At 41.3% G+C, this 26,911-nt stretch overlaps 1 protein-coding gene across 2 annotated transcripts in view; it reads left to right on the top strand.

The window, feature by feature from the left end:
* The window catches only part of BEND4 (BEN domain containing 4), a 173,428-nt gene extending 147,236 nt beyond the window's left edge, over positions 1 to 26,192 (top strand). Inside the window, exon 5 of one of the 2 annotated variants that reach the window (XM_073583424.1) lies at positions 25,486 to 26,192. In XM_073583424.1, coding sequence (XP_073439525.1) covers positions 25,486 to 25,703 — 218 coding nt within the window. In that variant the 3' untranslated portion in view covers positions 25,704 to 26,192. The remainder of the gene's footprint in view (positions 1 to 25,485) is intronic. The other variant, XM_073583425.1, reaches the window with a different exon arrangement.
* The last annotated feature ends 719 nt before the right edge of the window (positions 26,193 to 26,911 follow it).

The raw sequence follows: 26,911 nt of genomic DNA, 5'->3' as shown, positions 1-26,911 counted from the left end.
GTAAACTGGGTCTAGATAAGGAATTCCAATAACACGCCCACTGCTGTCCAATTGGTGGAGTATGAGTCATAATTGGTCAATGATTTGTAAAATCCTGTGATTGTGACATCATGCGCACTAATCACGCAAACGCAAAACATTTACAAACGCATATAATCGCTGCGTTTTTTTTGGCTTACCGCGCACGATTATGTCCCAAAAAACGCTGCATTTGTAAGCGTTTTTTGTATGCGTTTGATGTGCGCTCCAAATGCAGCGCAAAAAAACGCTAGTGTGAAACTAGCCTTACTCTCTCTGTTTCTTTCCTTCTTTCTTTATCTGTTATTTCTTTCTTTCCCCTCTTTCTTTCTCTCTCTTCTTTCTTTCCCCTCTTTCTTTCTCTCTCCTGTTTTCTTTTTCTCTGTTCTTTCTTTCTTTTCCTCAGTACAAGTCAGTGTGCCCACAGTACCAGTCGAATAAGAGGGGTAGAAAACTAGGTCGCACTGGTCACATTGAGCCGCTCATACTTTTTACTGGTGTATAATCATATGCCCTGAACACCCCCATAAAGTGGGCCTGCGCCAGACAACAGGGTACAAACAAATCACTATTACTATCAGTCCAAGTGGACAATTATATAGGTAAAGTTAATGATGTCCCTGTGCCAAGCAGTGCGGAGGATCAGAATACACTGAGGAGACCAGAACAGCGGGGTTTCGGTAGAAGAATTATATGGGGCCCATTACACTGTATGAAGTAATATATGGTGCCCATTATGCTGTATGAAGTAATATATAGTGCCCATTATACTGTATGAAGTAATATATGGGGCCCATTATGCTGTATGAAGTAATATATGGTGCCCATTATACTGTATGAAGTAATATATGGTGCCCATTATACTGTATGAAGTAATATATGGTGCCCATTACACTGTATGCAGTAATATATGGTGCTCATAATACTGTATGAAGTAATATATGGGGCCCATTATACTGTATGAAGTAATATATGGTGTCCATTATACTGTATGAAGTAATATATGGTGTCCATTATACTGTATGAAGTAATATATGGTGTCCATTATACTGTATGAAGTAATATATGGTGCCCATTATACTGTATGAAGTAATATATGGGGCCCATTATGCTGTATGAAGTAATATATGGGGCCCATTATACTGTATGAAGTAATATATGGGGCCATTATACTGTATGCAGTAATATATGGTGCCTATTATGCTGTATGAAGTAATATATGGTGCCCATTATACTGTGTGAAGTAATATATGGTGCCCATTATACTGTATGAAGTAATATATGGTGCCCATTATACTGTATGCAGTAATATATGGTGCCCATTATGCTGTATGAAGTAATATATGGTGCCTATTATGCTGTATGAAGTAATATATGGTGCCCATTATACTGTGTGAATATATGGTGCCCATTATACTGTATGAAGTAATATATGGTGCCCATTATACTGTATGAAGTAATATATGGTGCCTATTATACTGTATGAAGTAATATATGGGGCCCATTATACTGTATGAAGTAATATATGGTGCCCATTATACTGTATGAAGTAATATATGGTGCCCATTATACTGTGTGAAGTAATATATGGAGCCCATTATGCTGTATGCAGTAATATATGGGGCCCATTATGCTGTATGCAGTAATATATGGGGCCCATTATACTGTATGCAGTAATATATGGGGCCCATTATACTGTATGAAGTAATATATGGTGCCTATTATGCTGTATGAAGTAATATATGGGGCCCATTATACTGTGTGAAGTAATATATGGGGCCCATTATACTGGATGAAGCAATATATGGGGCCCATTATGCTGTATGAAGTTATGTATGGGGTCCATTATACTGTATTAAGTAATATATTGGGCCCATTTTACTGTATGAAGTAATATATGGGGCCCATTATACTGGATGAAGTAATATATTGGGCCCATTATACTGTATGAAGTCATATATGGGGCTCATTATACTGTATAAAGTAATATATGGGGCCCATTATACTGTATGAAGTAATATATGGGGCCCATTATACTGTATGAAATAATATTTGGGGACCTATATACTGTATGCAGTAATATATGGGGCCCATAATACTGTATAGAGCATTATGTGGGGATAGGGGATGACTGTTTGTTGTGGATCAGACTGCTGGGACCCCCATGATCCTGGGAAACGTAGCTTTGAAGAGCACCATTTAAATGGAGCTGTGGTCAGTCATACGCACTGTGGTGCCATTCACATGTGGCTCTTCAAATAACTCCTTAAAGAGAGTGATGAGGGGACGACAAAGTATAGCAAAAATTCACTGATCGGGGTGATGAGTGCTATAGTTTGTGGGCTGGTGGGATGTGTGTGGCAGGGCTACATTTTTGTCCCAGTCCGGCCCTGTGCCAGGCCTACCATTGCCATTATTGACCCTTGTTCTAGATATTTACGTGTTGTTCTTGTATGTGCGTGTGATGGCGCTGACATCCTTGTGTTTGGACACCTTTTTTTTCTATTTATCTAAATCAAAATGTCCACTATTGTACTCCGTTTTACAGGATAGATATGAGAATTTACTTTGTGTGCGGGGGGGCGCCATTTTGCTGTTCGCCTCAGGCAGCAGATAGGCTAGGTTCACCCCTGGCTACAATTGTCCAAAATGTCTTGGTATTCTGAAGAATCAGGATTTCCCTTCACTGGAACTAAAGATCTAGGAAAACCCCTGAAAAACAACCCCATAGCATTATTATCCCTTCTCTACCATGCATTTCCACTGCTCCAAAGTCCAGTTACGGCTGTTTCATACCACTTCATCTAACACTTTGGCATTGTGCTTGGTGATGTAGGTATTCAGCTACTCAGCGATAGAAGTACACTATGGCCCCTACTCGTCATTTGCTTTTATTTTTATTCACTTTTTATTTTTCCTACCCTTTTTTTACGTCAAATTTTTCAAAATTGTGCAACACGTACTTGTCACGGGGCAGTAGGGGGAAAAACAGGAGACGTGGAACCTGGGCCCCTGAACTGTCCCTCAGCTAAGGAGGTGCCCTGACTCTCCTTAACTTGGGGGTACACTTGATGGTAGTGAGACCCAAGTCCCCGACCTGTCCCTATCTCCTGTTTAGCCCTGAGCTAAACCCCCTCCCCAGGAGGTGAGACAGGGAAAACGTGTACTGCACCGAATAACAAACGAGGAAAGATACGACAGACACCTAAGGGTAAAATAAACTAAAAAACAAGACTTAGCGTCTCTCTGCTGCTAATGCTCCGAGCAGCAGAGTAAGGCACCGGAACAAGGGAATAGCTGGAGCTCCACTGCAACACAGCCTGCTCTTGAGTCCAGCTTGGTTGGTCTCCAAATGAATATCACCAACCGTGAGTTGCAGCACCTGATGACCCTTTATAGGAATGAGGGAGTGGTCACACCTGCTGACTGACTAAACATGTAGTAACACCAGCGGCCACTGTGGGAGGAAAAACCCAGCAGCAGACTCACTAAACTTGTAGTATCACCAGCAGCCACTGGGGGCAAAAACCCATATTAACCCCCGAGGGCCAGAAAGGAAAAAGGTTTATATAAGAGAGTCCAGACTCTGACACAGATCCAAAAATGGATTGTGACAGTACTTCATGAATTTTGCAAAAAATCAAAAATGCTCTTTTTTTGGTTTTGTCTGACTCATTTTGAAACTTTTTACTGTAATAACTTGCACATTTGTCCAAATGGTGCAAGTATAGAAAAATTGCACAAAAATACCTGGTGACCATAAAAATCACACTAAGGAGACTGGAGTACATTTGCATCAAAGTTTGTGACTTTTTTAAAAAGTCTGCAACCAATGCCAGGCACAGTGTAGCCATGGAGACTCACATGTGGACCTAAGGAAGGTGAGTACAGCACAAATAACTTTAAAAATGGATGACATACTGTCTAGAAATGATAGAGGGACTATTGTATACATTTGACATTGCTCCATCTCAGCACCCAATAACAGATATTGGGAGCATTGGCGGTGTCTCGACACTGGACCCAAGGAGGCAGAGTAGAGATAATTTTGTTATTTTTAAAAAAAAATGCTAATGCACAGGGGTTTTACAAAACCAAAAATCACCTTTAAAGAATTTTGCAGCCAGCACTGGATAGTGCGACACAAAGGCTATTGAAATTAAACAATGCAACATTTTTAATAAAACCCTATTGAAAAATCATAGACAAAAATACATGTATTTAAGTAAAAAAAAAGTTGCTCTTGAAGATATTCATATCCTTTATAGCCACAAATATAGAGGAAGGAGGAAAAAGGTAAGACCTCTTAAAACCCTTATCTCCCTTACCAAGATTATGTAACCTCTCCTGCTTTTTTTAACTGTTCCCCTGAGAAACGAACCTTAACATGAGACATTCCCTAAACTCTTTTTTTTGGTGCTCCTTTTCCAGTATTGATATCACCTAGAGATACTTTCTATAATGCCCTCACCTATACTGATTTCACGCCTCAGGAGCCTGCAGACACAGATAGTCTGATATCTTAGACTCTTTGCATTAAGTAGGTCATACCATAAAGAATTATGCTTGTCTTCAGGAGCACACCGCTCCCCAGCCTTCCGGCTTCCTGATTACCAGGTTGTGGTACACTCCTTCTTACGGTAATTGATAGTTAGGATCAGCAGCAATTTTTGGCCCGACTAATGCACTCTCTGATGCTGTGGGCAAAGATGTGTCATTTGCCTAATGAAGACCCCTGTCCAGGATAAAAACATGTTTATAATAGGCACTGTAATACTTTATAGTTTCCTTTTTCTATATGTTTTACCACTATATGCTAATAAAACAGTCTTAGGCTACTTTCACACTTGCGTTTTTTGCGCTGCGTGCACAGTGCAAACGCACATAAAAAACGCATCATGCGTTTTTATGCTTTTTTTGTGTTTTTGCGCATGGTTTTTTTAAAAAACCGCATGTGTTTTTTGCGCTGACGTGCGCATTACCATGCACACATCAGCGCTCCCATAGACTATAATGTGTTTTTGGGTGATTTTTGTGCGGATTTTTTTGAGACAGGTCGGACGCACAAAAAATGCAACAGGATGCATTTTGTGTGCCCGGGCGCACACTCCAAAAAAACGCATGCACATACAAACGCATGTCTATGCGCACCCATGTTAAGTATAGGGGAAAAAAACGCATGCATTTTTTTGCGCAAAAACACAGCGCAAAAAAACACAAGTGTGAAACCAGCCTTATGTTTGACAACGGCCAAAAGTGAGAATATTTTGAGGGCCATCATACTGTGTATGGGGTCTGTGCTAGATATAGAATGATAGAATGTTAGATTTGGAAGGGACCTCCAGGGTCATTGTGTCCAACCACCTGGTCAATGCAGGATTCACTAAACCCTCTCAGACAGATGTCTATCCAGCCTCTGTTTGAAGACTTCCATATCATACTATGTGAGGGACTGTGGGCCCTCCATAATGTTTGAGGGCTGTGGAACCTTCACACTGCTTGAGGGGCTGTAGGGCACATCATATTGTGTGTGGGGGCGTCATACTGTGTTTGTGGACCGTCATACTTTGCGAGAGGTCATGGGGCCATCATACTATGTATGGGGGCAGTAGTTGACATTGTACTGGGTGCTGCAGGTCCATCATACTGTGTAGGGGCCTGTGGGACCATTGTACTGAGTGCCATCATACTATGTGGTGGGCTGCGGTGAATATCATACTGAGTGTAGGGCTGTGGGATAATCATACTGTGTTTGCAGACCATCATACTGTGGGAGCTGTTGGGACCATCATAGTGTGTAGAGGTGTTATAGGGGCTTCATACTGTGCTGGGAGAAAATTGTGGGTGCTTCATACTGTGTGGGAGGCAACTGTGGAGGCACGTTATTAGACTGAATGGGTAGTTAAAGAGCACCTTTCATCAGGTCAAAAGTTAGCTTTTGTTCTTATTTTATTCCCACTTCCCCCGAATATGCAGTTTCTTTCTTTGTTTTTTTTTTTGTTTTGTTTTGGGTTTTTTTAAAATCCGCCTTCCAGTTCCAGAGATATGGGTCCTTTTATTTACTGCTAATTTTTATGGTATTTTCCAAGGGGGCGTGGCTCACAAGGTAATAATGCAGAGCAGCTAAAGACATGCCCCCAGAGAAGTTGTGAGCAACGCCTTTTGGTAAAAAGCATAAAAATTAGCACTGAAGTAAAGGTTCATATCTCTGGAAGCAAATAGCGGATTTAAAAAACAAAAACACAAAACAACTTACAAAGAGGAGCAATGGGAATAAATTAAGAGCAAAAACTGGCCTCTTTTCCCCGGTGACAGATCCTCCGGAATTTAACTGAAGGGATATGTCACACCGCTCTTCCCCGGGCCTCCTCATACTTCCCGATCCGCGGCATCCTGGCACACCTCCGGAGCTGGAGCACGCCGCCCGACATCCTCATTTCCGGTCTCGCGGCCGGCACTGGGGTCCCGTCGGGTGCGCTCGCCTCGCGCTCTTTGACTCTGCAGCTGCGCGTCTGGGTCCCGTCGGGCGCGCTTGCGCACATCCCGCAGCTCTGACTTAGTCCGCGCTAACTGACGTCTCTATGGTCCTGGAGAACCCTAACCCGGAAGTCCTCCGGTGCGCATTCCCTATATCAGGCAGCCTCTTCCTGTAGGCTGCGCCTGATTTTCGTTTTACTTCCTTGCTAGGCCAGCTTGGTGCTTGCATGGTCGCTCTCTGTACTCAGGTCCACTACCTTGTACTCTGGCGTGCTTCCTAGTATGTGCTCTCCACTGTCTTGTACCCAGGCGTGCTTCCCAGCACACGCTCTGCACTGTCTCATACCCAGGCGTGCTTCTCAGTACGCGCTCTGCACTATCCTGTACCCTGCATGCCCCCGTGTACACGCTTTACGCACTCTTGTACCCAGCGTGTCTCCATCTTCACCCTGCCAGACACGGTCTCTCGCGCCTCCTTCGAGCCAGCCACCTGGTTCCAGCAGTCATGGCACTTTATTAGCCTGGGTCTGCTCCTGACGCTCCCTGTATAGGGGGTGGATTCACTAGGTCAGCTCACCCAGGGTGGGTTGGTATCATGGCCCAGAGGGTCCACTCCAGGAGTCGTTATAGGATATAGCTATCACTGTCAGAAAGGCTGCACAGTAAATGCTAAAAGCACAGGGGCAGTGTATAACTTTCATTTATAGCTTGAGGAATTTTTTAAGAAATTTGCTGGGTTCCTGTTACCAGACAGCAGAGCATGTTGCGAGACAAAATGTCCTGTGAAATATTAGGCCACGTGTCCGCCAGCCAACTATGCTGTCTGATTCCCACGTCTGACAGTTTAGAAATCTGCTGTATATATGAAAGATGAAATTATAGGGTATATGGAAAGAAATATGTCCAAACGTGGATTTCCCTGTGCATTTCCATGGCTCCATTGTACTATTGCTTTGGAGCGTCACATGCACCATTTACATTACATCTCTCTTTTATAGGGCTTTTGTTCAGAAGATTTTTTGCATGCAACAATTCCAATGACTCTTTTTAATATCCATTTCCTAAACAAAAGGGCAGACTGTAAGATCATTAATTAAAGCGAACATTCAGACAAATCATATCATTTCATCACTACAGATTAACAGATGTCTTTTTTGGTCATTATCTAAAGCCTAGCCAGATGTTACAGCTATATAAATTAAAGGAGATTATAAAATATAAATTAATAAAGCCGAATGTGGGGCGCAGCACCTGACGGCAGCACAATGTCCGTATTATAAAGAGCTCTTATTTAATGAACATGATAGAGCTGTAGTTTTAATGTAAACTTCATACGGATTCATTTTCCAGGCTCTCTAAAGGCTATGGTATTGAAAAGAAATGGTGTATGGATCATACTTATGAACGTCATATAAAATGTACCTCATATATAGGGCCCAGAAATAGAACTTGTAGCTTCTGGTCCCAAAGAAAAACTTTCTGACTGCCTCCTAAAATGGAAAAGCACTGCAAATGGGATAGCGGTTTTTCACTTCGCAGAGGCTGATGGACAGGTCTGGTTATGTGCTCAGCGCTAAGTCCTACTTTATGGGCTCATACTCACTTGCGAGAGACTCACACGATTCTCGTGTGAGTCTCTCGCATGAAAACCTGGCACTGTCGCCAGCACTCGGACTGTATTTCTATGCAGCCACACGCAGCGGTCCGAGTGCCAGGTTTTCATGCAAGAGACTCGCACGAGAATCGTGTGAGTCTCTCGCAAGTGAGTATGAGCCCTATAACTGCATACTGTGCCTATTACTTGGACTGATCCAGGTCGATAAATTACTTCCTACCGGCTATACACAAGCACATTTGCAGTTGTTTTTGGCCTGTTTAGACAAATATTATATATGATAATACGATTATTCTGTGTCCATAAAATATCATGTAATTGTAAGATCATCCATCATCACCAGTTTACACTGGTTATACTGTATAGTACAAATAGCTGTGATTTTTAAATTAGTTTTAAAATCATCACACCAGATGTACAAGCGCTCTACTTGGACGTCGAGTTAGTGCTCTCCTTTGTAGATAACGTGATAGTCATGAACGAGCCTTCCTACGAACGTTTGTTCCCCAGTTAATGGCTCGTTAAATGAGCCATAAGTAGATCAGAATTTAACCACAAAAGAACTGAAGGTACCTATTACAAGCCATGAATTTTCTGCTCTTCTCTCTGGATTTGAAAACGTGCACATCACAACTATCGCTCCCCTTGTCCTTAAACTTTTTTCCGTTTCCACAAAACCCTTCACCTTTCAAAGAGGTGTATATCTCTTGCCCTTCTACCTACTCATCTCACCTCCTTAGCAAGCCTCTTGGCTATCCCTTTCTCTGTTTATTTTTACTTTAGATGATTTATCCCCTAATTCTGGGACTACTTAAATAATTCCCACTATCATATCTCTCTTCTGTCACTAAAACAACGCAAATTCTTTTAACCATTGTAATTTTAAAGAAGTTGTCCACTACTCGAACAACCTCTTCTTAGTCCGAATGTTTGCCACCAGTAAAATAATAACACTTATTCTCGCCTCCATTGCTGACGTCGTTCCAGTGGTACCGCCATTTCAGTAATGTCTCTCGGTAATTGCGTGACATTGTTGTCACACGATCTTTGTGGCCAGTTAGCAGCCACTGCACTCTTTCCCTCTAGTCTTTAATTGGCCATTATCGATCAACCACCAGGCCCAGCCACCACCTCCATCAACCACTTCATCACCTAAGCTCCTACATTTTCTCTTGATAACATCCCCACCAGCATCATGGGTGACTTCAGCATCCTGATTGACAATTGTCACTCATTTGCCTCCAAAAATTGTCACTTCCTGCTTTGGCCTCTCACAATGGCCCCTATAGCCACTCATAAAGATAGATATACGCTAGACTATCTTCACAGGCCTCTGTTCCCTCCCTTATTACTTACATTTTTATATTAGATTAATCAAATCTCATAGGACAGGATTACACATTGGTATACACCACCGGTACAGTGGAAGTAAACTAAAGAGGAGAAAAATATGTAATTAAAATTTAACTTTTATTATCTATTTAAAAAATTCATATTAATTGGCCTCAAAAAAACTGCTGTCTCTTGGTTCTCTTACCTCTGTAAACGCTCCTTCGCTGTTTCTTTTGCTGGCTCTAATTCCTTACTATCAGGGTTCTTCAAGTCACAGTTCCCTACTCTTCTCTTTATACACTGCCACTATTGGTCAAGCCATCAGCATATTTGCTTTCCAGTACCATCTATATGTTGATGATACCCAATTATACACCTCTTCTTACATCACCACCACCTAATACAAAATATCAGGGACTGTCTATCAGCTGTCTCTAACATCATGTCCTCCCTGTATCTGAAACGGAATATCTCCAAAACGGAACTTCTTGTGTTTCCCCCCTCTACTAACCTACCTGTCTTGGGGTCATATTTGACACAGAACCTTCATTTTTCCCTATATGCAATTTTTTACTTGCTCATGCTACCTGCATTTTAAAAACATATGCAGAATCCAAACTTTTCTCATCTTTGAAACTGCAAAAACTCTTACTGTTGTTATTCATTCTCATCTGGACTACTGCAACTCTACTGATCGCTCTCATTCTAACTAGACTTTCTCCTCTCCAGTCCATCATGAATGTGGCAGCCAAGGTCATATTTCTGTCGAGCTACCACACCGATGCCTCCACCTTGTGCCAGTCATTGCACTGGTTAAGGCCCATACACTACATAATACAATAAAAACTTATCTATCTCACCTACAAAGCTCTGGACAGTTCTGCACCACCCTACATCTCCTCCCTCATCTTTGTCTATCATCCTACCTCTTCTCTCCATTCTGAAACTGATCTAAGACTAACATCCTCCATAATCCTAACCTTGCACCTCCGTCTCCAAGACTTCTCTTATACTGCCCCAGTTTTCTGGAATGCACTACCTCGGACAATCCGACTAATATCTAGTCACCAAATTTTTAAGTGAGCTTTGAAAACACATCTCTTTAGACAAACCTATCACCTCACTAACCTAAGACCAAGTTCAGATTGCGTTAGTGCAGTCTGTTCAATGTATGCGTAAACGGACCGCTAGTGCAACTGCCTTTTTTGGATCGTGCTAAGCGAACCCGCTAGCGCAGATCCGCAACGTGTGCACATACCCTGAGGGTGTGTGCACACGTTGCGGATTCTGCTGCGGATCCACGGCAGTTTCTGCTGCGGTGTACAGTACCATTTAAGTCAATGTCACTTCTTTGTGCGGTCTGGCACCTGCTCTATGACAGGTGTCAAACTGCAGGGGAAAACCGCAGGCTAAACCACAATAAATCCGCAGATAAACAGCAGGTCTTTTGACCTGCGGATTTACCTGAGGATTTAGACAAATCTGCGTGGAAAAATCCGCAGCAGAATCCGCAACGTGTGCACACACCCTGACTCTTCCATGTTCACTCTTTCTAATTTTTCCCCAGAATTTGGTCCTAATAAATCTGTCTACAAATCCCCTATGCACCCAATAGCACTTGCTAACTGTACTTGAACAGATACTGGCTCATGACTGGTTCATGCAGCTTATCTGAAATGCCCCATTTATTATAATGGCTGGACCATACATGGCAAGCACTTTTACCTATTATGCCTTACTTTTTCCTTATAGATTGCAAGCTCACAAACAGGTCCCTCACTCCTCCTGTAACTGGTGATCTATGTGTTACTTTGTAATGTTTTTATTGTTTGGACATATCTCCCTTTAATTTCTATTAATTATTAAAGCTTCAACCTACAGTTCCCAGTACCCTTCTACACAACAGCTATACTTAGAGGTTTTCTCTTCTTTTCTGTTCATGAGCACACCGCTCCCCAGTCTCCTGACTTCCTGTTGCTGTGGGAAGGGGGCACTCTTCAACTGGTTGCTGTGGGCAGGGGTGCTCTTCTTTGACTCTCTTGACTGACAGTTCATGGTAGCGGAAACCATATGCTGCTATGTGAGAGCCTTTTTTTACCTCTGCAGCGTCACAAGTTCTGGGGGATCAGGAGCAGCATTCAGATAATGATCATGTGGTGGGCGCAGCGATGTAGAACTGCTCCTGGGCATGCCAAGTATTAGTTCTACAGAAATTAATGAGGCTGAATAGAGGCAACCAGCCTCAGAGTAAAACAGGAACGGAGTCCAGCCTCTTTGGCAAAAAGTAGTAAACAATAAGACACTAAAATGCAGTTAGCTGGAGATCGGAGGAAGTTAGCAAAAGCAAGTTCATTGTAAAATTGCTTAGTTTAACATTGCCTAGCTGCCTATCACCGTTTCGAAAACTTAGAATTACCTTATAAGAAGCCATCCCTCTTGTCATCCTCCATGACCAGCTATAGCCCCTTCTCACTACTCCCGTTTGTTTCCACACTTCTTAAACCACCCCTCATCTTGACTCGGGCAAGCTACATTTTGGCTTCTGACCCCAGCACTCCACTGGACCACTATAACTAAATTCACAAATAGTCTTCTTACTGCCAAAGCCAAATAACATTATTTTTTGAGATTCAGGTACATTTTCTCAGTCATGGACATCATTCCTCCTGATGAACCGCTGTAGGCGGAGAAACGCGTTTGGGTTCCTTCACACATGATAAGTGACCGCTTTCATCTCTTTTCATCTAACTGTATACCCCTGAGGAGGGGCATGTTTTTGATCTCATTGCATGCCATGTGGCATATTTTTTGGTCATAGGATATCATGATGTGGATATATTTGGTTTTTAATGTTTGTATATCTTTTGCCTGAGATCCTGCATTAGCTCTAGGGCACTCTGATAGTGAAGAGATGAAACAATCTGGTTATTGTTTTCCCTCCTGTCTTATTAAGGACTGGTAGGGGAGTGAGGGACAGCCCTCGTTGAGTGGGGGCGCCAAAGTCGTACTTTTAGGGTGCCAACCTCCACGGTCAGGAAGGTATCAGAGCTGTGTCATATGGCTGTGCAGCATTTCAGATTAGGTCTTCTTTCATTTGTGGCATTTGCCAAAATTCACTGGGAAGGTGTTTTTTTTAATGCATATCTATTAAAAATTCATTTTTAAGGGGATTTGTATGTTCCCCATATTCTTTTCTGATTCCCATGATATATAGTTTTTTGTTCAATTTACTCTGAATTATTACCCTGTGAGCTATGCTCTCTTGGTTGTAAAGATCATAAAAATTAGCGCCAGATAAAAAAGGCCTATATTTCTAGAACCATATGGTGGAGATAACAAAAGAAAACCTTTTTGACCTGGTGACATGTACTTTTTAGCTTTTCATGTTTGAATCTTTTCTACTGGAAGAAGGAAGTCAAGTGTTCCCCACACTGCACGGTAAAAGGCCTTCCCAAATGAATCGACCAAAGATTGCCCCTGACCTGTAAGGTGTAGATAGCTTATGGTCCTAGCACAACTTGCAATATTAGGGCTCGTAGAGAAGAACAGGTCTGAAGAACAAGAACATTATCCAGTAGTTTTGGTCAGTGTACTATGGACACTACAAACCCCATTTAGCATCATTAAAGCAACATGAGGTCAAAGCGCAAATTTAACCATAAAATCAGATTTATTTACATAATTCAACATTAAAAATGTGCCAAACAGAATATCACTACCAAAGCAGAAAAATGCATGGGGATAGTAAAAGCAAGTATAGCCAAGGAATGTAAAAATTATAACTTGAATAAGTGAAATGCAAAGGTTCTGCCAAGAACTCACAAGTAGGATTACTATATATAAGAACACAGTTCATTAAGGGTTAAAGATTGTGCAGAGGCAGAGCATCAATAGAAGGGTGCAAGCTGAGCACCAGAGGTGTTTGTGAAATCAAACATTTACTCCAATCGTCCTTTACAGAAGGTACCTTTACTCATGTGAGATGGAGGGTGGGTTAGATGTATTTATAACAGTGCTGCTAAAGTGCTTGCTGTGCAAAAACAGTAACAAAAAGTGCATGTGCTGGACTATTACTTACATGGTTGTGTAATAATTAGGCCCCAACCTGCCGCCCCTACACGCGTTTCGCCGTGTCTTCATCACGAGTACTATGTTATATCTTGTGGAGCCACCAAACACATCTCTGAGACAGATAGATGTTTCCTAAAAGTTATTTTTAACCCGATTGCAGAATGATATAATTTTTTTCGTTCTCTCCTGTTATGAGCAAAAGAAAAGCAACAAATGTGAAATAAGAATAAAATAAAAATATAAAGTAAAAAATAAGATCTAATAAAATAACATGGACAGATATGTTCTACACCACAATAAACTTGAGCATATAAAAATATACGGTGTAAATAAACTTCAATAGAAAGGTATATAATTATATATCTTTATTTAAGCATATTTAGAATTTGTAATAGCATACATATAAAATTAATCATTAAAATTTACAAGAAAAATATCAGAGTTAGCCATAAGATGGCGCCACAAAAATCTGTATAAGCAGTAGGTAAAAACCACAGTGCACAAATAAGTGTAAAAAGGTGCTAAAGAACTTGTGCCAGTTATAAAAACATAAGGCAGAAGGAGTGTGAATACACAATGAAATAAGTGAAAAATAAAGTGCAAAAGAACAAATGTGCAAAGTAACAATAGTCAGGCATGTACATACAGTGTATGCAGCGCCAGGAGTCCCTACGCACATTTCGGCATAAATGGCCTTCTTCCGGGAGAGTGTCAAATGTGTCTGAGTAGCCCTTATTTATATGGTAGTGTAACCAATGAGAATGTGAGGGTAAAATGCTCACAGCTGCGTCGGTATATGTCGGCGCATGCGGACATCCATTGAAGCCCCATCGCCCCCATCTGTCGGGGCGTCACGACGACATCACAGTCACATGACCAGAAACCACGCCCACATGTCACGTGAGCGTGATCCAGGAAACAGACAGCGACGTCACTGAAGAGACGCGCCAGGGGATGCGGGAGAGGAGGGAATGGGCCCGCATGCGCACACGATGCATACGAGTTGGAGCTTAAATCAACTGAGAGACCAGCAGGAGGACATGTTCAAAATAGGAAAATGCTGAATGTGAATGAAAATGTGTGGATGTGATAACAGCATATAATGTGTATGCAAATAAGTACCAATTACAGCATGAATGAGAGCTTAAAGTGACTGTGCCCAAATTACATTATTCCATCATTATATACAAGACAAATATTACATAAAGAAAAAGATTATTTTAAAGTGACAGTGCATAAATAACAAAGAATGATAATAATTAGTGACAATGCATAAATAACAAAGAATGATAATAATTAGTGACACTGCATAAATAAATATATACATATGCATATTACATGTGTCTGACAGGATATCAGGACTCTTCAGACCTACAGATTCCTACCCATTCCTGCTACTACATGTGGGGACAAATGACACCGCGAGAAACGACCTGGAAACCATCTGCAGAGACTTTGAAAACTAAGGTAAGAAAGTGAAAGAACTGGGAGCGCAGGTGGTCTTCTCTTCCATCCTCCCAGTGGATGGCCATGGAACAAGGAGGTGGAATAAGATTCTGCAGGTGAACAACTGGCTACGTCGATGGTGCCGTCAGCAACGATTTGTATTTCTGGATCACGGAGTAAATTACCTATACCGATGGACTACTTGCTAGAGATGGGGTGCACCTTACGAAGACTGGAAAACTTGTATTTGGAAGTCGCCTTACTACACATCAGGAGAGCTTTAAAATAGAACAATGTGGGAAGGGAAACAAAAGACCAGAAAAAGCCATACACCTGACAAATGCTATTGAAAACTCTGCTATTAGAAGTGGAAAGGAAAAACAAAGACAAAAGAATCTAAATAATAAAAATATTGGAGAAAGAGAAAACAATCACAAATTAAAATGTTTCTATACTAATGCACAAAGCATGGGCAACAAACAAGGAGAATTGGAACTACTAACACAGGAAAAGAAATATGATGTCATTGGAATCACTGAAACTTGGTGGGACGATACACATGATTGGAATACAAGACTAGAAGGATACAACTTATTTGCAAGAAACAGACTTGATAAAGGAGGAGGAGGTGTCGCATTGTATGTTAGAAACGCGTATATCTGCACAGAGATTGAAGCTTCAGAGACTGGGAGTTCTGTGGAAACTGTTTGGGTAAGAATACAAGGACAGAACAATGGAAAGGACACCATTGTAGGCATTTACTACAGGCCGCCTGTGCAAGCTGAAGATATGGATGAACTCTTTATGCATCAAATGGCCAAGTTCTCCAAAAAATATGACATAGTTGTCATGGGAGATTTCAACTATCCAGACATTTGTTGGGAATCTCTCTCAGGCAAAACTAACAGGTCAAGCACATTCTTATCCTCTCTTATTGACAACTTCATCTTCCAAAAGGTAGGGGAGAAAACAAGGGGAACTGCTACCTTGGATCTAATCCTTATAAACAGGGAGGAAATGGTTGAGGAGGTAAAAGTGGCAGGGACCCTAGGAGGTAGCGACCATGCTATTTTAGAATTTTGGATAACTAGAGGCGGAAGACCTGTGAAGACTCAGACGTCAAGGTTAGATTTCAGAAAGGCAGATTTTAAGGGATTCAGAAAGAGAATTGGAGGGATCCAATGGCTGGATATCCTTAAAGACAAAAATGTCCAGGAAGGATGGGAAATCTTGAAGAATGAAATTCTCAAAGCACAATTGTTAACAATTCCAAAAAGAGGGAAGAAAAGGAAGCATTTAAGGAAACCAGGATGGATGAACACAGAACTTAAGCACATGCTAAAAAGGAAGAAAGAAATGTTTATAAAATGGAAAGAGGGAGGCATATCTAAAGAAGAATATAATGATGTCTGCAGAACCTGCAGGGAACATATCAGATTATCTAAAGCTGACAATGAATTGAGGCTTGCAAGAGATGTCAAAAGCAATAATAAAGGATTTTGGGGATATGTCAAAAGTAAAAGAAAAGTCAAAGATGCTATAGGATTTTTACAGGATGAAAATGATGAAATGGTAAGACAGGATGTTGAGAAGGCCGAACTTTTAAATTCCTATTTTGCATCTGTTTTCTCTCAGAAAGGAAATGTAACATCAACTGTTCTTCACTGTCCTATTAAGGGAATAGAAGAATTCAGGATATCTATAAACAGAAAGATAGCGAGGAAACACTTAGCTAACCTAAATGAATTCAGGTCTCCAGGTCCAGATGAATTACACCCAGAGTACTGAAGGAGATAGCAGAAGAAATTTTTGAACCCCTCTCCATAATCTTTGAAAATTCTTGGAGAACAGGAGAAGTCCCAGAAGACTGGAGAAGAGCAAATGTTGTTCCTATCTTCAAAAAGGGGAAGATGGTGGACCCAGGCAACTATAGGCTGGTGAGTCTGACTTCTATACCAGGAAAGATCTTTGAACAAATTATTAAACAACATGTATGTCAATACCTGGATAAGAATGAAGTGATCAAACAGAGTCAGCATGGGTTTGTAACTAATAAGTCATGTCAGACTAACTTAATTTCCTTATATGACGGAATCACTGATTGGGTGGATCAAGGAAATGCTGTAGATATAGTATATCTTGACTTCAGCAAAGCATTTGATAAAGTATCTCATACAATCCTTATTGAAAAAATGGCTAAGTATGGAATGGACAAGGCAACTGTTAGGTGGATTCATAACTGGCTTGGTGATTGGAACCAAAAAGTGGTCGTAAATGGCTGCACATCCAGTTGGAAGAATGTCTCAAGTGGGGAACCACAGGGCTCTGTCCTGGGCCCTGTATTGTTCAACATCTTTATCAACGATTTAGATGAAGGAATTGAGGGTAAACTGATTAAATTTGCTGATGACACAAAGCTAGGAGGGATAGCTAATACTAGAGAAGAGAGAGAGAGGATTCAAAAAGATATAAATAAACTGAAGCAGTGGGCAGCAACTAACAGAATGGTTTGTAACAGGGAAAAATGCAAAGTACTACATCTGGGCAATAAAAATGAAAAAAGCATATACAGAATGGGAGGAATAGGGCTAAGCAACAGCACATGTGAAAAAGACTTGGGTATACTAATAGATCACAGACTGAATATGAGTCAACAGTGTGATGCAGCAGCAAAAAAGGCAAATGCAATTCTAGGATGTATTAACATAAGCATACAGTCTAGATCACGTGAAGTCATTATTGCCCTCTACTCCTCTTTGGTCAGACCTCATCTGGAATATTACATCCAGTTTTGGGCACCACATTTTAAAAAAGACATCAACAAACTGGAGCAAGTTCAGAAAAGAGCGACCAGAATGGTGACCGGACTGCAAACCCTGTCTTATGAGGAAAGGTTGCAGGATTTGGGAATGTTTAGTTTGCTAAAGAGAAGACTGAGAGGAGACTTAATAGCTGTCTACAAATATCTAAAGGGCTGTCACATTGTAGAAGGATCATCTTTATTCTCATTTGCACAAGGAAAGACTAGAAGCAATGGGATGAAACTGAATGGGAGGAGACACAGATTAGATATTAGAAAAAACTTTTTGACAGTTAGAGTGATCAATGAGTGGAACAAGCTGCCACGAGAAGTGGTGAATTCTCCTTCAATGGAAGTCTTCAAACAGAGGCTGGACAGACATCTGACTGGGATGATTTAGCGAATCCTGCTTTGAGCAGGGGGTTGGACCAGATGGCCTTGGAGGTCCCTTCCAACTCTACGATTCTATGATTCTATACATAGTGCTAAATAATGCGCATATATGTGCAAAATAAAGTGGCAATGTATAAATACACCATATACAGTGGGGAAAAAAAGTATTTAGTCAGTCAGCAATAGTGCAAGTTCCACCACTTAAAAAGATGAGAGGCGTCTGTAATTTACATCATAGGTAGACCTCAACTATGGGAGACAAACTGAGAAAAAAAAATCCAGAAAATCACATTGTCTGTTTTTTTTTCATTTTATTTGCATATTATGGTGGAAAATAAGTATTTGGTCAGAAACAAAATTTCATCTCAATACTTTGTGATATATCCTTTGTTGGCAATTACAGAGGTCAAACGTTTTCTGTAAGTCTTCACAAGGTTGCCACACACTGTTGTTGGCAGGGCTGTGGAGTCGGTAAGCCAAACCTGCGACTCCGACTCCGACTCCTCAATTTCCCTTACTCCGACTCCAACTCCGACTCCACGACTCCGACTCCCACACATATTGCTTATATTTAAGTGAAAAATTTATTGTAGTACAATGTGAACCTCAGACATTTAATCATTTCTATGATACAATAATCAAGACATTTAGATAGAACAGAATATATATTGGTGTACTACCCGGTTTTCATTCTTTTTGGTACAGATACGATATGGATAGACAGATATGGATAAATGGATAGATAGAGCAGATTTCTAATCTGCTTTTGCTATTGAAAACATTATCTATGAGCTCAAAAACCTTTCAGGTGATGCAGTTTTTTAAAAAGATGATCAGCTTTTGCAGCTGAAAAACGTATCCTCAAAAAACACAGGAAAAACGCTGTGTGAATGTAGCCTTAGATCAGGAATAGAACAGCCATTTATAGGACATTTCATAACTTTCCCAAACTCCTATGAAAAAATATTCAGCACATCCTGCATTGAATTACTGTACCCAATTTATTATATATTTTAGGAGTCGGAGTCGGTCCATTTTATACCGACTCCAACTCCGACTCCACCAAAATGAGCTCAGACTCCGACTCCACGACTCCGACTCCACAGCCCTGGTTGTTGGTATGTTGGCCCATTCCTCCATGCAGATCTCCTCTAGAGCAGTGATGTTTTTGGCTTTTCGCTTGGCAACACGGACTTTCAACTCCCTCCAAAGGTTTTCTATAGGGTTGAGATCTGGAGACTGGCTAGGCCACTCCAGGACCTTGAAATGCTTCTTACGAAGCCACTCCTTCGTTGCCCTGGCGGTGTGCTTTGGATCATTGTCATGTTGAAAGACCCAGCCACGTTTCATCTTCAATGCCCTTGCTGATGGAAGGAGGTTTGCACTCAAAATCTCACGATACATGGCCCCATTCATTCTTTCATGTACCCGGATCAGTCGTCCTGGCCCCTTTGTAGAGAAACAGCCCCAAAGCATGATGTTTCCACCACCATGCTTTACAGTAGGTATGGTGTTTGATGGATGCAACTCAGTATTCTTTTTCCTCCAAACACGACAAGTTGTGTTTCTACCAAACAGTTCCAGTTTGGTTTCATCAGACCATAGGACATTCTCCCAAAACTCCTCTGGATCATCCAAATGCTCTCTAGCAAACTTCAGACGGGCCCGGACATGTACAGGCTTAAGCAGTGGGACACGTCTGGCACTGCAGGATCTGAGTCCATGGTGGCGTAGTGTGTTACTTATGGTAGGCCTTGTTACATTGGTCCCAGCTCTCTGCAGTTCATTCACTAGGTCCCCCCGCGTGGTTCTGGGATTTTTGCTCACCGTTCTTGTGATCATTCTGACCCCACGGGGTGGGATTTTGCGTGGAGCACCAGATCGAGGGAGATTATCAGTGGTCTTGTATGTCTTCCATTTTCTAATTATTGCTCCCACAGTTGATTTCTTCACTCCAAGCTGGTTGGCTATTGCAGATTCAGTCTTCCCAGCCTGGTGCAGGGCTACAATTTTGTTTCTGGTGTCCTTTGACAGCTCTTTGGTCTTCACCATAGTGGAGTTTGGAGTCAGACTGTTTGAGGGTGTGCACAGGTGTCTTTTTATACTGATAACAAGTTTAAACAGGTGCCATTACTACAGGTAATGAGTGGAGGAAAGAGGAGACTCTTAAAGAAGAAGTTACAGGTCTGTGAGAGCCAGAAATCTTGATTGCTTGTTTCTGACCAAATACTTATTTTCCACCATAATATGCAAATAAAAGGAAAAAAAAAGAGACAATGTGATTTTCTGGATTTTTTTTTCTCAGTTTGTCTCCCATAGTTGAGGTCTACCTATGATGTAAATTACAGACGCCTCTCATCTTTTTAAGTGGTGGAACTTGCACTATTGCTGACTGACTAAATACTTTTTTTCCCCACTGTACATATATGCACAGTATTAAATAATATAAATATATGTGCAAAATGAAATATGATTATATAAATATATTTCATATAGAAATATATATACCGTATTTTCCGCTTTGTAAGACGCACTTTTTTCCCCCCAAAATTTGGGGGGAAAACAGGGGTGCGTCTTACAAAGCGGACATGCCTTACCTAGGCTGTGATCGGGGGCGTCCGGCGGTTGCTGGCCGCTGCTGCGGGTGTGTCCGGTGCCGCGTTGTGTGCCCGTCGATGCCCGGGGCTCTGCCAACATTGAGCGACAGGCCAGAGCCCCGGCATTTCCTCAGTTCCCTGTGTGCCGGTAAAAAGATGGCCGCCGGCGCGTGCGCAGATGGGATCTCGGGACCCAGTTCTCGAGAGATGAGATTTGAAATCTCATCTCTCGAGAGGTGGGTCCCGAGATCCCATCTGCGCACGCGCCGGCGGCCATTTTCCCTGGGTTCCCTGTGTGCGCGCGGTGGTGCCTGCAAAAAAATGGCCGCCGCGCGTGCGCAGATGGGATCTCGGGATCCAGCTCTCGAGAGATGAGATTTCAGATCTCATCTCTCGAGAACTGGTCCCGAGATCCCATCTGCGCACGCGCCGGCGGCCATTTTTTTTTTACCGGCACTTCAGCGCACATATACAGGGAACCGAGGAAATGCTGGGGCTCTGGTCTGTCGAACAATGTCGGCAGAGCCCCGGGCATCGATGGGCACACAACGCCGCACCGGAGCACCCGCAGCACCGGCTTCCAACCGCCGGACAAGTGGAGAAACCTGACACCAGCACAAGACTCTGCAGCAGCAACAGCACACATCGGAGCCCCCCTCATCCCTGAATGCGGCCTGCAGCATCACTCCACGCCTGCCTCCTCCAGCAGCGAGCCTGGGATCCCTCTACACCGCAGCCACCAACCCCGGTAAGCAATAAGATGCAAGGATTATAAGAGGCACCACCATTTTATTAAAAAATATTTTTTTCTTATTTTTCTCCTCAAAAATTGTGGTGCGTCTTATAATCCGGAGCGTCTTATAAAGCGAAAAATACGGTAATATTATAAATATATTAATACAAAGCATAATACATATACAAATCCAAGATAAAGTGGCAGTGCATGATAATGTGTACAGAAAAATTGCCTATACAATATAATCATTTTTAATTCTTTTGCGGAAAAACATTTGGTAAGTCGTGCACATACATGAACACATGCACCCCAACAAATTCACCACAAAAACAAATATATAGATAATAAGAAATATTTTTCGCGAACATGCCTAGCTAAGATATAATAAAAAACCAGAATTGGATATATACTGTAGTAATTGCGAAGATTTCACTCGAATTTATCCAAGTAGGTAGCCAGTCCCATATAGAATTGGACACTATAGATGAATGATCTTAAAAGAAAAAAATAAAAAGTTAGTAAAATATAAATATTAAAAATATATAAATATTATATAGATCAATTAAAAAAGGAAAGCCTATAGATCAGAGAAATGGAGCATAATTTAAATTCTCGTTAAGAGCTGATGGTTGTAAAGTATGCAAAGTCCAAATCCATTTGGATTCTTTCTGGGCAAGAATCTTACTAACATTGCCCCCCCCCCCCCCCCGATATTCAGAATGAACACAATCAATCACTATAAATCATAATCCAGTTGGATCACATGAATGAAAATTTTTAAAGTGTCTAGGGAACTCACAAGTAGGATTACTATATATAAGAACACAGTTAATTAAGGGTTAAAGATTGTGCAGAGGCAGAGCATCAATAGAAGGGTGCAAGCTGAGCACCAGAGGTGTTTGTGAAATCAAACATTTACTCCAAGCATCCTTTACAGAAGGTACCTTTACTCATGTGAGATGGAGGGTGGGTTAGATGTATGTAGAACAGTGCTGCTAAAGTGCTTGCTGTGCAAAAACAGAGTAAAAAAAGTGCATGTGCTGGACTATTACTTACATGGTTGTGTAATAATTAGGCCCCAACCTGCCGCCCCTACACGCGTTTCGCTGTGTCTTCATCAGGAGTACTATGTTATATCTTGTGGAGCCACCATGCACGTTTCTGAGACAAATTGATGTTTCCTAAAAGTTATTTTTAACCCGATTGCAGAATAATATAATTTTTTTCGTTCTCTCCTGTGTATAAATGTATATAAATTAATTCTTTATTGCATAAATGCAACCGTTCTTTTCAAATTTTAAAACCATTAGAAAATGTTAAAAGATCTTCAGATTCAGCAGGCAATTGGGAGCTTACTCCGTGTATTATGTAAATTAATAGTTGCTTAAATGTCACATTTTTCTGTCAGCGTTTAGGCAGCGAGACAATCAATAAGGAATGTGAGCGTACAATGTATGGAGAGATTTCCTGTTCAACAGAGGATCACAAACTACTGATAAAGCACCCTAATATTCATTTCAATTAAATCAGATTTTTCCGTGTAAATGTGTCTGATGTGTAATAGGGAATAATAGGGGTCGTGAGTTTACAGATCTGGTTACCCAAAATTGAGATCTTACAGGAAACGTCATGTATTTGATTGTCATCTAATATATAAAGCTCAAGTGTGTGTGTGTGTATGTATGTATGTGTGTATGTATGTGTGTGTGTGTGTATGTATATGTGTGTGTGTGTGTGTGTATGTGTATGTATGTCCGGGATAGGCATCCGCACTGTCGCAGCTACAGCCACAAAATTTGGCACAGTCACACGTCTGGACCCCGAGAGCGTCCTAGGCTATGTTGTGAGGCGAAATTTTAACCCCGCAAGTTCCAATTCACCAAACAATTTTGCCCCTGTCTACATACTGGGGAAAAAGCATGTGCGCGTCAAGCCCCGCCCCTCATTATGTCATAATGCCCCTATCTACATACTGGGGAAACAGTGTGTGCGCATCAAGCCCCGACGCTGATGTCATCATAGGTTGCAAGCCCCGCCGCTCATGATGTTATAATGGTTGACTATGGAATGGAGGATGTGTGATATGGGTATATGGGCACGGGACTATGGGATGGAGGATGTGTGATGGGTATATGGGCACGGGACTATGGGATGGAGGATATGTAAGACGGGTATATGGGCACGGGACTATGGGATGGCGGATATGTATGATGGTATATGGGCACGAGACTGGGATGGAGGATGTGTGATGGGTATATGGGCACGGCACTATGGGATGGAGGATATGTATGATGGGTATATGGGCACGGGCCTATGGGATCATGGATATGTATGATGGGTATATGGGCACGGGACTATGGGATGGAGGATAATTATAATTTGTTATATCTAACCACAGTTAGTTACTATGCCCGGGCAGCGCCGGGCTCTTCAGCTAGTTTACAATAAAGATTAAATGATGTGTTGTTTTTTATTTTGTACGTATCAATTTTTTATTTATGAAATCTTCTTTGGGAATCGCCAAGTAGATTTTTTTTTTTTTTTTTTTTAATTCATAGACAATACAGTAAGGTGTGTACACTTTATGACATCTAACGTGAATGACAGAGAAATCTCATGGATTTTTAAAGTCCCAAGGAAATTATGGTGTACAAGCCTACTCCCTTTAGACCACACAGGTAGATGCATAGAAAGTGTTAGGCTAGCCCTACATACACAATATCTGATGGATGAGAACTCATTGAGCTGTCAGCTATGTCTACAGACTCTCCTACATACCTTCATGTTAAGTTCAACCAAATATTTTCAATGAGAACAGAGAAAACACCTGTTGAATAGCTCTGGTAGCGACTTATCCCCTTAGAAAAGGGACAGGCATTAATAAAAACTGCCCTATCGTTAAATTAGACTGCTGATCCCGCCAATATCTACGGGATCAGCCGTCTTTAGTCTGGTGTGCATGGGGACCTTTACTGACCTATCTCATCTAGGCATCCATCTGTACAGAAGAGCCAGCCTTATTTTGCTCACCCTCTGATGATAATTAGATGATTTTCCCATCTAGGGAAGGAATATACAGCAAAACTGAAAAGTGATCTCCACCAAACAAGAATTGTCCACATATTGTCATTTCTCTTTTGGCCATTGTGAAGTCAACTGAAGTATTTCAAGATTTTATTTGTGCCAAGAGTCACATCACAAAAAAAAAAAAAACCAAACCACCACAAATATTTTAAAACGTATTTAAAAGAATAATTTTATTTAAATATTGTGGATTGGTACATTCCTTTAAGCATCAAAAGATGTTGCTCCATCTCACACAATGATTCATAATACAAGTGCCATGGATATCAGTGATGTTTTATCTATTAGAGGCACTGTGATGGGAATTTTAATGTTGATTATATTCCCTAGTGAAGTAAATCAGCTCCCCTCCAGAAGAAAGCGGTCTCACTAGTGCCTATTGGAGGTAGCTATCCTAAAAGTCAATATCTGGACCTTTAAGGAGCTTTGCAAATGAGTCTACAACAAAGAAAGGAAAAGGGGCCCATGAGCAGGCAACTAATTTGGAGTTCTTGCTTTTCCCTTTCGTAGAGAGTTGGGTAGTAGTTAGCTGTGACCCACCTCAGAGATGTCTCACCCAGCCAACCAGTACCCTTCTTTTTACTCATAGGGGGAAGAACCTTGAAACCACTGTCTGCAAATGGGTGTCTCTTATTTTGGTGGATAGTCTAGCCTAGCTTATATCCTTCCTCACAGTGCTTGCAAGGCTTGTTAATGGGTCCAACATTGACTTGGTAACTTTCTTTCTCCAGAACAATAGTACTTCCCAAGCCTAAGAAAATATCCCTACTGATGCTTTATTTCATGATGTCTATATGACATGCTCCTTGATTATTTTGCCACCCATCCCACCATTGAAAAACCCAATGTGATAAATAATAATACATAACACAAATACTTTCCTAATACGTTTGTCTCCTTTTTTTTTCCGTTTCAGAATTTATTAGGATGCATTGCACTTCAAACCCAGACTGGTGGATGCCATCCGAAGAGCAGATCAACAAGGTGTTCAGCGACGCAGTAGGACACGCTCGCCAGGGACGTGCTGTGGGAACATTCTTCCATAATGGAACTTCCTATTATGATGCTATAGACCACCAAGTGTGTCATGAGGATATCTTTAACCGAATCTCTCATGATGGATCTGGAGATTGATGAAGAATGTGGACTAAGACGAAATAAAAGATGAAAAAAAATGTGAAAGAAAAAGTTAGCCACAAAATGAAATCTTAGTGTAATAGTTCAAATAATGTGTCTTCAATGTTTTGTTGCTGTGCAGGGTGCCTGGGACACATAGTGGGCCCAATCAGCAATACCAGTCTGCCACTAAACCAGTCCAAAGTATACTACAAGTCTGTACAGTGGGTGTGTGTGCGTGTAAGAACTTTGTCATCTTGGTAAATTCTTCAGGGACTTCCTGTGGACTGTATTATGTGACTGTTACTCACTGTCCTCCCCAAATAGAACACAACACTGATGAAACCAGGCATTCGGAGACTGTCACTGGACAGGAATGTGTCGGTGTGTTCTGTAGAATTAGCTTTAATAGAATTTGCATTTTCACTATTGGGTTCAATTATGCAAGAATTCAACTTGTTCATCCTGTGTTCATAAAACGTCGACACTATTCCGACGCTCAATATTTTTGTGGCTTTTTTTTGTGTGGATTATTTCGGTCTCTGATAATATTTATGTATCTTTCTGCATATGTCGTGCATGTTTTATTCCTTTGGCTGCCAAGGTAAAACAGATGAGGGTAGTTTATTCTCTTTCGGAACAATCACTTCATCATCATAATCTCAGGTTTCTTTGTTATACGATTTTTCATGCGGAGTAATGTGCTCAGTGAATCAGAAGCCATATCTTCTTTGATGATTCAAGTGTTCTTCTCACTGTGTTTTATTGGGTAAGAGCAAAACTTTTTTTTCATCCAATATATTTCTATGGTACTAAAATGGCTAAGTGACATTATACAGATATTAAACATGCAGGTGGTATCAGAGGGGGGGTTTCTCCAAAATATACTGTAGATGGCCCAGTAATGCTGGTTGTCCAAATCACTTGAAAGGACTAGACCATCCTTTTTCAATTAAGCTTTGGGTCCTCCATGGACCAGACCTGCAGATTATTTATCAGTTTCGGACGGCCTCTATCAATATCCCCATATTTGATACATAGACTAAGTGAATCTGGTCTGTCCATACACTGTACAATACCAGGTGTGCAGGAGACATGTACAGTAAATGCATTGAGGGGACATTCATAGTGGGTGTATTTTATATATGTTTCTATAAAAAAAAAGTCAGAGATATGTTGCTACAAAAAGTACAATTATTTGCATCGGGGACTAGCCCTCGGTTGAG

Source organism: Dendrobates tinctorius, unplaced genomic scaffold, assembly GCF_039654945.1.
Source record: "Dendrobates tinctorius isolate UK_male_01 unplaced genomic scaffold, ASM3965494v1 ptg000079l, whole genome shotgun sequence".
In the NCBI taxonomy this organism is placed as follows: Eukaryota; Metazoa; Chordata; class Amphibia; order Anura; family Dendrobatidae; genus Dendrobates; species Dendrobates tinctorius.
The sequence above is the reverse complement of the archived record's forward strand: the minus strand, read 5'-3'. Positions and strand labels throughout refer to the sequence as shown.